The 13,936-nt window shown below is 40.0% G+C and overlaps 3 protein-coding genes across 9 annotated transcripts in view; 2 read left to right on the forward strand and 1 right to left on the reverse strand.

Annotated features, from left to right (window-relative positions):
* LOC123515585 (septin-1-like) overlaps positions 1–7,077 on the forward strand; it is a 21,229-nt gene extending 14,152 nt beyond the window's left edge. For 4 of the 7 annotated variants that reach the window (XM_045274334.1, XM_045274335.1, XM_045274336.1 and 1 more), the window contains 9 exons: positions 1,404–1,509; positions 1,929–2,015; positions 2,216–2,339; positions 2,617–2,751; positions 2,906–3,023; positions 3,168–3,254; positions 3,386–3,546; positions 3,668–3,850; positions 4,047–7,077. In XM_045274334.1, the coding sequence (XP_045130269.1) occupies positions 1,404–1,509; positions 1,929–2,015; positions 2,216–2,339; positions 2,617–2,751; positions 2,906–3,023; positions 3,168–3,254; positions 3,386–3,546; positions 3,668–3,850; positions 4,047–4,176 (1,131 nt within the window). In that variant the 3' untranslated portion in view covers positions 4,177–7,077. Of the gene's footprint in view, positions 1–781; positions 939–1,028; positions 1,053–1,149; positions 1,169–1,403; positions 1,510–1,928; positions 2,016–2,215; positions 2,340–2,616; positions 2,752–2,905; positions 3,024–3,167; positions 3,255–3,385; positions 3,547–3,667; positions 3,851–4,046 lie in introns of those variants that run through there. The other 3 variants (XM_045274337.1, XM_045274339.1, XM_045274338.1) reach the window with 3 other exon arrangements.
* On the reverse strand, positions 6,116–10,791 carry LOC123515589. Its single transcript, XM_045274353.1, has 4 exons — positions 10,153–10,791; positions 9,384–9,776; positions 7,956–8,063; positions 6,116–7,760 (listed from the first exon to the last, which is right to left on the reverse strand). Exons 1-4 carry the CDS (start codon positions 10,265–10,267, stop codon positions 7,624–7,626), a joined length of 753 nt encoding a protein of 250 aa, XP_045130288.1. The 5' UTR covers positions 10,268–10,791; the 3' UTR covers positions 6,116–7,623.
* Positions 10,792–11,669: 878 nt separating this feature from the next.
* Positions 11,670–13,531, forward strand: LOC123515729 (presenilins-associated rhomboid-like protein, mitochondrial). Its single transcript, XM_045274587.1, has 2 exons — positions 11,670–11,908; positions 12,056–13,531. The coding sequence occupies exon 2, from the start codon at positions 12,070–12,072 to the stop codon at positions 13,126–13,128; it is 1,059 nt and encodes a 352-aa protein (XP_045130522.1). The 5' UTR covers positions 11,670–11,908; positions 12,056–12,069; the 3' UTR covers positions 13,129–13,531.
* The last annotated feature ends 405 nt before the right edge of the window (positions 13,532–13,936 follow it).

Raw genomic sequence — 13,936 nt, forward strand, 5'->3', positions numbered from 1 at the left:
CATTTTTTCCATTGATTAATCTGACATGTTATTTCCACCGCACGATATCACTCTTCCAATCTATGTAGTCTAGCTTCCCCTTATCAGTCCAGCTTGAAGAGTAGAACGAAGTATCCTTCTGTGTAGTGTACTTGGTTCATGTCTTATATACCTCATGTGTGTCCACCTAAAGGCTGCATAACCTACTTATACTTGGTGCAGTTACTAAGCATGCTACTAGATGGCTATTTCACCAGGAATGTTATAGTGAAACTTCATAGCTTTCTCTCTGTTTCTTCTGCCCTCTTGATTTAAGTAAACATTGAGTTGAAGTGGGGGTGTTAGGCCTTTTCTGGATGATATTGAAGAGTAGTTGTTGCGCCCTTTCTATATTAGTGGTTTTAGCAATTAGTTTGTGTGATGCCTCAATAATGTTCGTGTTCTGATTATGAACACGAGGAAGATGCAAGAAGTCAGCTGACCTACACGTGACTATCTCTGCATATTCAAGTGTACTGTAGGCCTTTAACTTCCTTCAGTGTAGACATGCAAGGAAACTTAGCATAGTAGAGGCAGTGGTATGTTATTGAGGCCGTCACGTCTGGCGCCTCTGCCACACCCATCTCGTCTTGATGCCAGATCTCGCATCCGTCGTGTAATATGCGAGAACACGCTAAATACAGTCCTTTGCCGCTATTATACTGTCTTGGATGATTAATTTGGCAGATTTCCAATAATAAAGACCAATTTCCAGCCGCATGTGATTTTGTTATAGGTTTATAAGCTCTAATTTGACTCCTGAGAGTGAGGAGCGAGTAGTGAGGAAGAGTCAGGGTGCGTTTGTCAACAAATGGGAGGCCAACTGTGTGATTCATCTCCTGCTCTCTCATAGTTCGTGTTTCGAGGCGCTGTAATCTTTCTCATCCTATCTCAAGCCTTCCGTCATGTCTACTGATACGGTACGAGTGTGTGTAGTACGTGTGGAGTGTGTTAGTGGCGTGTGTTAGGTGTGGGGAGGTGAAGTGCTGGCCCAGACATTACCACGAGTCTAGCCTCCGCCACTCACTCCCGCGGTAATGTCCGGCCGTCTGCCCCCGCCTGTGTGTTCCTTGCCTTACCCTACTGTTGTAATAGCATAGAGGCAAGGGCGTCACGGCTCATTGATATAGGGAACTCGCATCACTTCATGGTTAAGTGCTTTGCTTGCTGTATAAGTGTAAAAACCCATCAATTTCATTCCGAGATCTTGTGGAGGAAAGTGAAAAGCAGAGGGAGAAATAGACAAAGGAGAGATGAGGAATAGTTTGAGAAAGGAAGAGAGAATATAGGCCTAGTACATCTCTTCTACATTATCTTATTAGTGTTTACTGTTTGCAGTGTGCTTTAATGCATGTTGAAGCTTTTATATACGATTTCAATTTCAGTTCAGTAATCCAGACATGCCGGGATATGTTGGATTTGCAAACCTGCCAAACCAAATCCACCGGAAGTCTGTGAAGAGAGGCTTTGAGTTCACTCTTATGGTTGTGGGTGAGTTATCAGCTACTGTATGGCATGTATGTACTCTCACAGTTTCCTCTTACGTGGTGGGGCCTCTACAGCCGATGGCCCAACACTATATAGGTAAGGGAAGGGTTAGCCACAGATGTCAAAGTCAGATACTCCTGTCAGTGTATCCAGTAGTATAGTACTTTAGTGTCACTTGCCTGGCTACTCTGTTACTCTGGCCAGTCCAGCAAGTAGAGGGTCTGAAATAATAGAGTAGCTCAAGTCTGCAGATGCACCAGTCCATTGAAAGTAGTTGTGATGAGAGATAATCCTTTTAATTTGAGTTTGTTAGTTGTAAAATCAAGATATGAGGAAAGTATTCATTTTATCTCTTTATCAATTGCAAAATCAATAGAATGGAAGTTAGACGTTTATTCTTATGTCTCCTAATCCACACTCAGGTGAAAGTGGGCTTGGCAAATCCACACTCATCAACACCCTCTTCCTGACTGACCTCTACCCAGACAGAGTGGTTGCCTCTGCTCAAGGTATCTTTCCCATTCTTTTTATTTAGCATTCTGACTTCAGAATTCTAGAATATTTTATAAGTATTGTTTGTTTCAGTTTCACATTCGTTCTTTCATGTTGAGTGAAGTACAAGTGAGCAGTTCAGTTTCCTGAGTGTGTAATCTTAGAATTCACAATTGTGGTTCATGGTGCAAGTTCATTTTGTGTTCTACATCAACAGAAAACATCGAAAAAACCGTGAAGATTGATGTGTCAACGGTGGAGATTGAGGAGCGAGGCGTGAAGGTGCGGCTGACGGTGGTGGACACTCCAGGGTATGGGGATGCAATCGACAACACAGATTGGTAAGCATGTTTCCACACCAGCATGAAGACAAAGTGAGATGACCAAGAGACTGTGTGTGAGTGTGGTGGATGCATTGAGAGGATAGACCAGTGGAGGGTGTGAGAAAGAAGGAACTGAGATGCTTATTATCAGGTTCACATTATCTCAAGTGGGAAAGTTCTTTGTTAGACCTTGACAGTTATGAGTGTAGCTAGAGTGTATTTAGTATTAGCATATGAAGTATCAGGCAAGAAAGTCAGTACTGCTCTTGATCCAACTGGAAACTGAACATTTCAGCTTCCAGTCTATTATCCAATACATCAACGACCAGTTTGAGCGCTACCTTCAGGATGAGTCTGGCCTCAATCGTCGCCATATTGTTGACAACAGAGTCCACTGCTGCTTCTACTTCATCAATCCTGCTGGCCATGGGTGAGTCATTGTGACGGACATTTACAACTTCAGTGTATTTTCTTTCATACTGAGGCAGCATAACAAATTGCCTACTCCATCTCCCATCACTCAAGTATGCCAACACTTCTTTCTTTTGCGAGTGTTCTCAAGTTGATTTAGTAATTCTTATTAGATTGAAGCCGTTGGACATCCAGTTCATGAAGCAACTCCATAATAAGGTGAACATTGTGCCTGTGCTGGCCAAGGCGGACACTCTCACCAAGCAAGAGGTGGCCAAGCTCAAACGCAAGGTGAGCACAAAGTCATTCATTCACTAATGCCTATTTACTGATAAGAAAGTGGAAGTGGAATTTGCCTGAATTTGTACAAGGGGTTCAAATAATTATTGATCAGAATTAGATAGAAAATGTCACGAAGATATTTTGTCATCGCAGGTCTTGGATGAAATTGAAGAAAACGGGATTCACATCTATCCTTTACCAGACTGTGACACTGATGAGGAGGAAGATTACAAGGAACAGGTGAGCACATTGCCAGTCTGTGAAAGAAGGAAACTCAATGGTGTTGTCTCTTCAGTTCTCATTTATACTTTTGTTTTGTTTGGCAGTTGAGTAAAATATTGACCAGTGCCCATCCTATGCTCACATTCCAGGTTAAGCAACTGAAGGAAGCAGTGCCATTTGCTGTGGTGGGCTCAACAACTGTGCTGGACGTGGGAGGCAAGAAGGTGCGAGGGCGGCAGTACCCCTGGGGCGTCATTGAAGTGGAGAATCCAAGTCACTGTGATTTTATCAAGTTACGATGTTTACTTGGGTGAGTCGTCGTGATAACCTTAACTTGTCTTTACTTCATAGCCAATTGTTCTCTCTTTTATCAGTTTCTTTACACTTCTGGTTAATGAATAAGTAGTGTCTGACATTGGTATTTTTTGTAGAACCCACATGCAGGACCTGACTGAAGTAACTCAGGATGTTCACTATGAAAACTACCGGTCAGAGAGGCTGGCCAAGGGTGGTGCTGCTCCTCCCATGTCCTCCTCCTCCTCTACCACCAACACTTTGGCTGCCAACAATGCACAACCAAATGGAAATGGTGTATCATCATCCAGCAAACTCATGTAAGTACTTTGCCTCACCTTTGTAATATAGCTCAAAGTAACAAGGAAAAGAATCTACAGTATGTTGACACTAGTTTTCCATTCCATCCTTGTGTTACTGGGAAGTTTTATTCCATGTTTATAACACCTGCTACAGAGCTTCATAATAAATTAGATCTAACTTGTGATATAAATATTGACTGAATTGTAATTTCAGAAACTCGTCTTCATCTATTGGGCCAGAGAAAGACCGCATGGCCATTGAGCTGGAGGAGAAGGAAGCACAGATCAGAAAGATGCAGGAAATGATGGCCAGAATGCAAGCCCAACTTCAAGATAAGAAGTAAGGCAGCATCTTGTTAGTGTAGCCATTTTAACAGTACAATAAAGTACTTAGCATAATTAAAGAATGTGAAGAAGGATGACAGGTACTTAGTCAAAAGTGTAAGTTTAAGAACTAGCTCCCAGACTTTGACTATTGTATTTTTAGACTCAGATAGAACAAGTAGGATGTAGTTGAGGCAACAGAAGAAGAACACTGTGTCTTTGTGAAATATTAACGAAATACTCTTAAGGAATAACAAGGAAAGTTACTGAAGATGACTCATTGAAAGTGGTAACTTCACGTTGCATTTCCTTTTTATATACAAACTTTTTGAACGGTTATCTATCATGATTCTTTAGCCATAGTACTGTTATGAACCAGTTATAGTCACAGTTAAACCTGCACCTCATGAGTTTAAGTTGGGAGTCTTGTTTCCCCCACCAAAGACTTCACAGAGCCTTGCCAGAGTCCCACACCTGCTCAGTACTGCATGAATCAAGAGTGGCTCAAATGGCTCTTATGATAATGTACCAGTGGACCACTTTACTGGGATCTGATCAATTTTGCCTTAAATTTAGCACTCTGCATTTTGATGAGATGCATTTTTTAAGCACCAACCTTGTAAGTATAGAAAATTGATTGATGTATCTTATAAATATTTCCCTGAACTCAAAAACAGACCAGTGACAATGAATGTTAATGCAAAAAAAAATGTCTGAAATGTGTATTTGAATTGTGTAGGAAACTCAATTGAAATAGTCTTAAATTGTGTTTCATTTATGTACTTAGGAGTATTGATACAACGATGATGCTGTGTGTAAGTATTGACATCATCTTATTGGAGAGCAGCATCATGTAGATCATACCATTAGACTAAGCCATGATTCACTGGGTAACACTTCTACACCAAGCCTCCAGTGCTGTGTCATGCAAAGGACCTTGTTTGTGAGAGAAGTAATGTCAAGAAAGCTTAAAGAGAGGTGAATGATTGCTTGACATATTTAATTGTACCTTTTCACAGCCATCTTGTGAGGTATATTGTCTGGGTATTGGCTGGATAAAGTTGTGGCTAGCAATAGAAGCTGTAGTAAGTCCTTTGCTCATCATATAAAGGCAGTTGAAGAGTGAATACTGGCCTTGTGTTCCTCTAGCCTTACTTCACAAGCTCTATATCCATCACACAGAGGCAGATGAAGGAAGAGTGAACATTACTTGTGTGTTCCTCTAACTTTACTTCATGTGTTAGTTTTTGCATTTGAAAAGTATGGCCAGTTTGTTTTAAAGTAATCTTGAACAGTTTTTCCATGACTCCTCTCTCTTTTGAATCTATGTAGGAAGTATTACATTAGTAGCTTTGTTGGGAAAGCTACATGACAGCTTTACTTTATTGCATATCAACTTGAAGGTGGATGATTTAATATTATAAATGTTAACCATAATTTAAACTTATTTTCTTCAGAAATACAGAGCTATAGCAGCAGATGCAAAGTAAACCTGCCAAGTGTTTTGATGTTTTACAAATTCATTCTTAATCTTTGTTGCAAATATATCCTGAGAAGTCTTTTTTTTTTATTCTGTCCCTAGTGCTGCATACTGTCTTCCATATTTGCAAATCAGATTTAATGGACTGCTCCTCAATCAAATTTAAAATGCAGGTCTACTGTTAAGTTGATCATCACTGCCAGAATGATTCTTTTTATGTAGTTTTGTCTTTATAGTGATTACTGTGATGTGATTCTTTTCAAATTTTGGGAGCCAGAGATAAGTCTTTTTTAAGCATTAAATGTTATGTTTACAATGTAAGTGCAAGAAACCAAACACACTCATTATAATAGAAGTTTTGCCTTTACTGCCTGTAAGGAGGAGGCATTTAAAGTCAGGGCTTACATCTTATATTGTTAGCATGGAGTTTCCCTTGTATATAATATTATTTGATATTGGCAGTTATTAAAACTAACCCAGTAGTTAATTCATATTGTATTTGAAATTAGAATATCTACCTATGTAAATTTCCATAGATTTTGTGTGTGAGCAACAAGAGAGCAATTTATTAACACTTACTTTCATGATCAACCATCACAAACCAAATGTTGAGCCTCTCATGAGGGAGTGTCTCTCCTCAGTTTACCTCCTGATTACATGCCAATATTTGCATGCCCAATGTATTATGTACTAGATATAATATGCAATTTTGAATACCTTACATTATGCCAACATTTTGTTTGCTTTAGCCTCCTGATAAGTCATTGCTCTCTTCTCCAAACCTTATTTAGATTGGGAGACAAATCAGTGGACCTCGCACAGGTGATATTGAAGCGCACACACACACACACACACACACACACACACACACACACACACACACACACACACACACATCTACCTGTTGTGAAATTGAAGAGCATCTTGCCATGCTAAATCAGTATGTGTAAGCTAAGTGTGCCTTAAAAATAAGAATAGTATAGAGTTCATTGATATTAAGGTCATTACATTCTGCCTAAATGTTATTTTGGGATTCATTAATTACTACTGTGTAGCTGTCCACTGAACGAAAATAGTATTATCAGTAGTGAAGTAGTGTATTTTGTTGTTTTTCCATTGTTATTTATTTCCAAAAGTTTCTTCTCTAGTCTTCAGCTCTAGGAAGTTTATTTAATTATATATTGTAGACATTTACATTTTTTTTTACTATTTGTTTGCATGGATCAATTTTTCATAAGGGAAACAAAACCAGCTGGTGATGGCAATTGGAATACAGTGTTATGCCACATTCCATTTTTATGTTTTACATAACTTTTTTCCCATTTATAGTTATCAGTTCAGAAAACTTGTGGTACTTTTTTAATATTTTTTGGTTTTCAATATGTGCCATTAAGGTTAAGCTTTCAGGTGAAATCAGTGTATGCAATAAAGTCAGTCTTTACTGCATTTTTTCTTTACCTTTCACTATGTATGGTTTTAATATAGTGCTACCATTCTTGGCTACTTTTTTGTAACTCAGAACGAGCACTGAGCTATTTCTGTAAGGGACTGGTTGGCTGGGTGACCTTAGGTGAATACACACACACACACACATGCATAAACACAGACTGGCAGCCAGAGAGAAGGTTTCCATGTGGGTTTGATGACTTCATGTAATATGCTTAGGAACTCTAAATGGTGTTCCATTCTTCAACTGGTTTAAGTCATTTGAGACTTGGGTAGTGGACAGTGCTTGATTGGGAACAACGTACAAGCAATGAAAGGCCAAATTGTTTTAAGAGTAAGGATTGTAGTATAGTATAATAGATCAAGAGATGGCAAGAATGACATTTTTTTTTAAACCTGTAATTAATTTACTATTTAGACATATATATTTTGTAAGATTTTTAAAACTTGATTTATTAAACTTGTAAAGAAGTCACAGCAGTCAAACAATAAGCATCATGCAAGGCTATCCAGGCCCCAGGGCTGGGCCTGAAGGTGGTCATTAGGTAGTGGAGGCAGTGCGCATCCCAGAAGTGTTGGAGGGTCTGCGTCTTGACTGGTAGGGAGCAAAACTAGAACGTCCAGAGCAAATGCGGTACAAGACACACGCCAAGATGGCAACCACCACTGCGCTCGTTCCTGAAACATTTGGCTATATCACCTTCCTGCTGGCTGCTGTGATAATTGGTGTGTTGTGTTGCATTTAAATAGCTTGTCTTTTCGTAAGTGGTAGCATTGAAGGAAAGACAATCTGTGATTGACTTTCCTTTTTTAAGTTTACAATGTGGATTTTCATAACGCTTTACAAAACTGTACTGTTTACGCAATACTCACCGCAAGCCACGCCGATAATTGTGTAAGTCCTTGTGCGGGCATTTTCTTCCTCAACCACCTTCACTTCCTCGAACCACTCCCTCCACAGCTTATTGGCGGCTGCATCACCTGACACCAGGATGTAACGTAAGCTGTATTACACAGTAAATAACTAACGTTGACAAAATGTTCAAGAAAGCGAAAAAGAAACTATTAGGAACAGTCATGAGAGAAAAGTAATATTTTTGCCTTTTTGAAACCCTGCTTATATTAAGAGAGAGAGAGAGAGAACTAAATGTTTTTGACCGTAGAATTACTGCATGTCTTATGACACGAAACTGAAAACCACGAAAAAAGAAATTAAAGAAATATATATATATATATATATATATATATATATATATATATATATATATATATATATATATCTTTGGCCATTGGATGTCAGTTCAGACGAGAGAAAACTACATAATACCTGTGGCCTTGGACAGTTCTTGTGAGAGAAGGAGAGTTCCCAACGCGTCCCGTTTACCGAAACATTGGACTCCGGCGTAACAAGTCCTTTTACCTGCTTGGGCGGAATTCCCTTGGGAGACGGGAAGTTCTACATTGACATGAGATCACGTGCCTAAAGGGAATATGACACGTGCTGGGTGTCATTGGATCGTATCATGAAGCATTCCGAAGTCTCTCCGGCGTAAAACACGAAATTTGTCCTCAAAAGCCTGTCTAGCTTCAACTAGAGGTGTTTGAACGTACTCGAGGTGTGAGCAGAGGTGATACAAATGATGGTCCCTAATATACTACGCGTTATATCTGATTCTCTTTCCTTCTCTCTGTACAATATGGAAGATGATAAGCACTCTTGGAAAAATAAGGATGTGGGTATGCTGTTATCCTGTACGGATGATACGTCGACAAAGGATATACATCCTGTTTTATTATTTTTTTTTCTGTATTAAAGTCATGTCCTGTTTCTTCTTCTTCTTCTTCCTGAGCATGAGGCCCTGTCGTGCTCTATTTCGCTAGGGTTATATGATATTCTTGAGAAAGTTCACGAACTATTGTCCATTCCGCAAGGATTGCGATAGATTTTGAGGGAAAGTAAAAATATTGCAGTACACGTTTGTCGTGACTCGTACGTAATGCGTATGTACTGTACAATCCAGTACATGGATAACCTCAGCTGCGCTGGACGCATGATAGGGATTTACATCACTCCAGGCTGCAAAGCTATAGACAAGCGCAAAGATAGACAGTTTACTTCTATAGTATACGTGAAATTAGAAGCCTTGTATGTTATAGATGAGATGAAATGAAAAGCTTGGGAGGAATGAACACTATATAGTCACGCGGCACCTCAGAATATGATGAAACATAGACCACTGTACGTACCTATACGTATAGTAGTATATAAATTAAACAATGCTAAATCTAATTTATACTCACCCTGGCATGAGATGAAGCAGTATCCAGATATCTGAAGTTTGAGCACATCATTGAGGTTGAAGTCACATGTCACATTCCCCGATCTCTCCTCGCCGCTTCGTACTTGTTCTGTCGCATTGTCCACTTCAGTACCAGCTAAATCATCCTTTCCAGATTCCAGTTCTGGGTCTTCAAGCGGGTGAAATGTTAGAGTGACCAGATTGCTTGTATTAGTGGTGGGCAGGGCACAGAAGAGCACGTCAGGGGGAAGCAAGCACGCCGGCGATGATTGGGTCACAAAACTTGTCTTGGTCTGGGCGTACGTGCCGCTGAGACCAATGAAAAAACCTCTTGTTTTATTCTTGAGGTAACCGACCCTCACATTCTGAACTTGAGTCTTGTCGCTTCCACATCCTATTTGATCAAAGACACAGACACTTTAGATTTTGGGTATGAATTATTTCCCTTGCCATTGATGCAGTAATGAAAGAACTATTACTGCTATACTACTAATAGTGCTATTACTACTTCTACTACTACTGTTACTACTGCTACTACTACAACAACAACAACAACAACAACAACAACTACTACTACTACTACTATTACTACTACTACTACTACTACTACTACTACTACTACTACTGAAATAAGCCAGAAAATTATATCTAATTCATCGTGTATTTTTTTTCTTTATCATAAATTCACCTTACTTTCAAATCACTTATCATCATTAGACAAAACTACTTTCCATCCGATCCAGTGCACAGTGAAAGGGAGGATTACGTACCATAGACAGTGAAGTGTCTGGGTTGTGGAGGAGAGTCAGTCTTAGCCCATACTGTCTTCATCCACAGACTCACCACCACCACCACCACTACTAAGGGATTCCTGTACAGCCACATCAGAGGTTGACAGTAGGAAGCGCAGGTGGAGTCGCTATGATTGTAAAGTTGTGGAATTATGATCGCATGTAGTTACACGGTTATTTGTTGATACTCTTAACTGTTAGTCTCAGCTAATGTATTTCATTATTTCTTGGAGTGAGATTCTGTAGTGTATGCAATGATGTGATAACATATGATTTGATTTGTGCTCAGAATATCTCTTTGTAGCTTTTTTTTCCCTTTCTTCTTCTTCTTCTTCTTCTTCTTCTTCTTCTTCTTCTTCTTCTTTTCAATGACTTCTCAGAAATCTATATCAACCTTGCAGTATTTCTTCTTAACTGATCGCATATTAATCAGACAATCCTTCTCTTCTTTACCTCCTTCACAAACTTTCTTAGTAACCAATATTACTCAACAACGCTTTCAATTCTCAGCGGTGCACATCAAGTGAAAGATGAAATATAAGACGAGGCGTTACTTTTATCAATCCTTACGTGATGACACAGTAATGGAGACTAACTAAGGCACTGATTCACTGACGCTTAGTGCAAAGGAAATGGACATGTTGATAAGCTTGGGGAATCTCTCGCATCCCCCCAGCCTGACTATTACACACATACATACACACACACACACACACACACACACACACACACACACACACACACACACACACATATATATATATATATATATATATATATATATATATATATATATATATATATATATATATATATATATATATATATATATATATATATATATATATATATATATATATATATATATATATATATATATATATATATATATATATATATATATACCTGTAGAAATTGTTCTCTTATACACGCTTCTTATGTGTCGATCTTCATTCTCATGTATCATTTTTGTGTTTCCTTCTCTTATCTCGTGCCATGATTTAATTGTTCCATGTATACGCATTTCACGGAGTTTAAATAAGAACCGGATAGTACTTGTTTCATTATGACATCACCTGTTACATTGAGGGTTGCCAGAATTAGTTGCCAGAATAGTCCTTCTGAAAGAGGAAATTATTCAAGAAAGGAATTCCATACGATGTGGGGCTGCGCGTTATGAAATTCAGGGATCTTCAATCGACTACTTTGAACAGACTGTAGTAAAAGTCATCGAAATGGTTAGGGGTGTTTTCACGATTTGTTACAAAGCACATGCTCACTAATACATGTGCTCATACATACTCGCGAGTATACTCATATGAGGCTATACTCCATGCACGCAGCATGCTCATATGACCTATAGTGCTGCTATATGAATGCGTTCGTAATAATACCTATCCTCACTTAGATCAGAGTTTTTTTTCTAAATAATAGACGTGCAGCCAGAAGCGTTTCATAATGGTTGCACAGAAGTGTTTCAAAATAGGTGCCCGCGTGGCGAGTGGCGAGTTGCGAGTGGCATTAGGAAGAGCAGTACCCGCGGTGAGATGAGACTCACTTCCCTGAGTCTTGAGTCGTGATGTAAACAAATGGTCGAGAACCCTCTCCCTGCCTGCCAAGTGTATGGAAGCAACGTACACACCGAGGGGCGAGGAGTGTGAACATCGGACGTCGGCATTGGTAGCTGATTCCAGACAACGTCATTGGAAGTAGAAGAAGAAAGCTACACTGTTAGGTACGCAATTATCTGTACTGCCCTCTCAATCCCACGTCCACATTCACACTTGTGACATTCCGTGACAATTTTGAGCTAATGTAAGTTAATATTAGTAAGTTTTTTAAGGAGATCCAATTGTGAAATGTTTTTTTTTCTTCTTTATAGGCCATTTCAGAGCCATGATTGTGCTTTCTAAGCTGGCGAGACGGATGCAGAATGGAGGCAGGAGGCTCCTTGTGGGTGAGCAACACTCGGGCAGCCTACCGTGGCGTGGATTGCGGCAGCCACGAAAACTGAAAAGGGATGGGGGCATGAAACTTGCTCCTGAGGCACTGATGGACACCCCCAATGAGAACAATATGGGACCTGGGCTACTGAAGAGCTTCTTATTTACTGGGACGTTCTGTGGAGCTACATTTGTTGGTGCAACAATTTGGCAGTATGAGTCAGTGAGGCATTCATTGAAGCAGAACTCCTGGCAAGCCTGGACTAAGAACAGCTGGGAACATTTGCAAGGATGGCAGCACAAGGAAGGAGAATTTCGCAAGGCCATAAATAGGTGGTGGAATGAACTCAATGAGGGTGAAAAGGTGTTTTGGCCTTTATGCTTAGTCAATGGCATTGTTTTTGCCTGCTGGCACCATCCAGCCCTGCAGTCCACCATGTTCCGTTACTTTTGTGCTAACCCAGCAGCACGGGCGGTGTGCTGGCCAATGTTCCTATCCACCTTCAGCCACTTTGCACTTCTCCACTTTGGGTTGAACATGTATGTGTTAAATAGTTTCAGCTCGGCTGTGGGTCGATCTTTGGGCAAGGAACAATTTCTGGCAATGTATTTGAGTGGGGGTGTTGTGTCATCTCTGGCCAGTCATGCATTCAAGGTGGCAATGCGATGCCCTGGGCCCTCACTGGGTGCATCTGGAGCCATCATGGCATTGTTGGGCTTCTTCTGCACTCAGTATCCCAATGCCCAGCTAAGCATTGTCTTCATTCCAGGATTCAGCTTCTCTGCAGACTCAGCCATCAAGGGCATCATGTGCTTGGATGCTGTAGGGATGGCTATGGGCTGGCGCATGTTTGACCACGCTGCACATCTTGGGGGAGCACTGTTTGGACTCCTTTATGCACACTTTGGGCCAAAGTATATCTGGGCCAACACTGAACCACTGATGAAGAAATGGCATGAGTTGAGAACTGAAGTCAATGAAAGAATTCAAGCCAGTAAAAGAGATGACTAACAGCAATGAACAATAGAATGTTACTTCAGCCCCTTATAGATATATACATACGGTCTTGTACTTTTATATTTGTAAATGGCTTTGAAGGAAATCAAGTGTGGGAATAGTTTGAAATGCATGTGACTCACTCAACATGCTATTCATCTGGAAGGAAGTGTGTGGTACTGGAGTGAGACCTGTACAGTTACTGGTAGGATATGTGCATTGCAGGAGTAATGGGGGTTTCTGTGATGGTGAATAGAGACCCTTCAGGAAGCTTGGTAAAATGGGTGCCTATTTAAACCTGTACTTCATGAGCCAAGTTGCTCCAAGCTGTATTGTAGTTGTTTATGAGGTGTTGCTGTACATATGTTTATCTTTTGATATATAGAGTATTTATGGAACTAAACAGTCATCAGTGAAAGAATGTTTTATTTAATGTTCACCACCACCACCACCACCATTATCATCATCAGTCAGTCTATTCTCTTATTGTCTATCCATTTAGTGCAATACATCATAATCAATCTTGGCATTGTATCTCTGCTTGCTCTTGTCTTCCTTTGCCATTCCTGTTGCTTAGAGATGATTCTCTCTCTCTCTCTCTCTCTCTCTCTCTCTCTCTCTCTCTCTCTCTCTCTCATATGGAGACATGAATACAGTTTCTATCTTTAAGACAGGAAATATAGCTAATGTCTTCCAGACAGACAGACTTCAGTTGTGCATGGCTGTAGTGATATGGTATGTAGGCTATACCAGGAAACATGGAACTTGTTTACCTTAACGAACACTATAAAGATACGTCTGCTGGGTAGGTGGAAGGTGAACA

The sequence above is a fragment of the Portunus trituberculatus genome, chromosome 39 (genome assembly GCF_017591435.1).
Source record: "Portunus trituberculatus isolate SZX2019 chromosome 39, ASM1759143v1, whole genome shotgun sequence".
In the NCBI taxonomy this organism is placed as follows: domain Eukaryota; kingdom Metazoa; phylum Arthropoda; class Malacostraca; order Decapoda; family Portunidae; genus Portunus; species Portunus trituberculatus.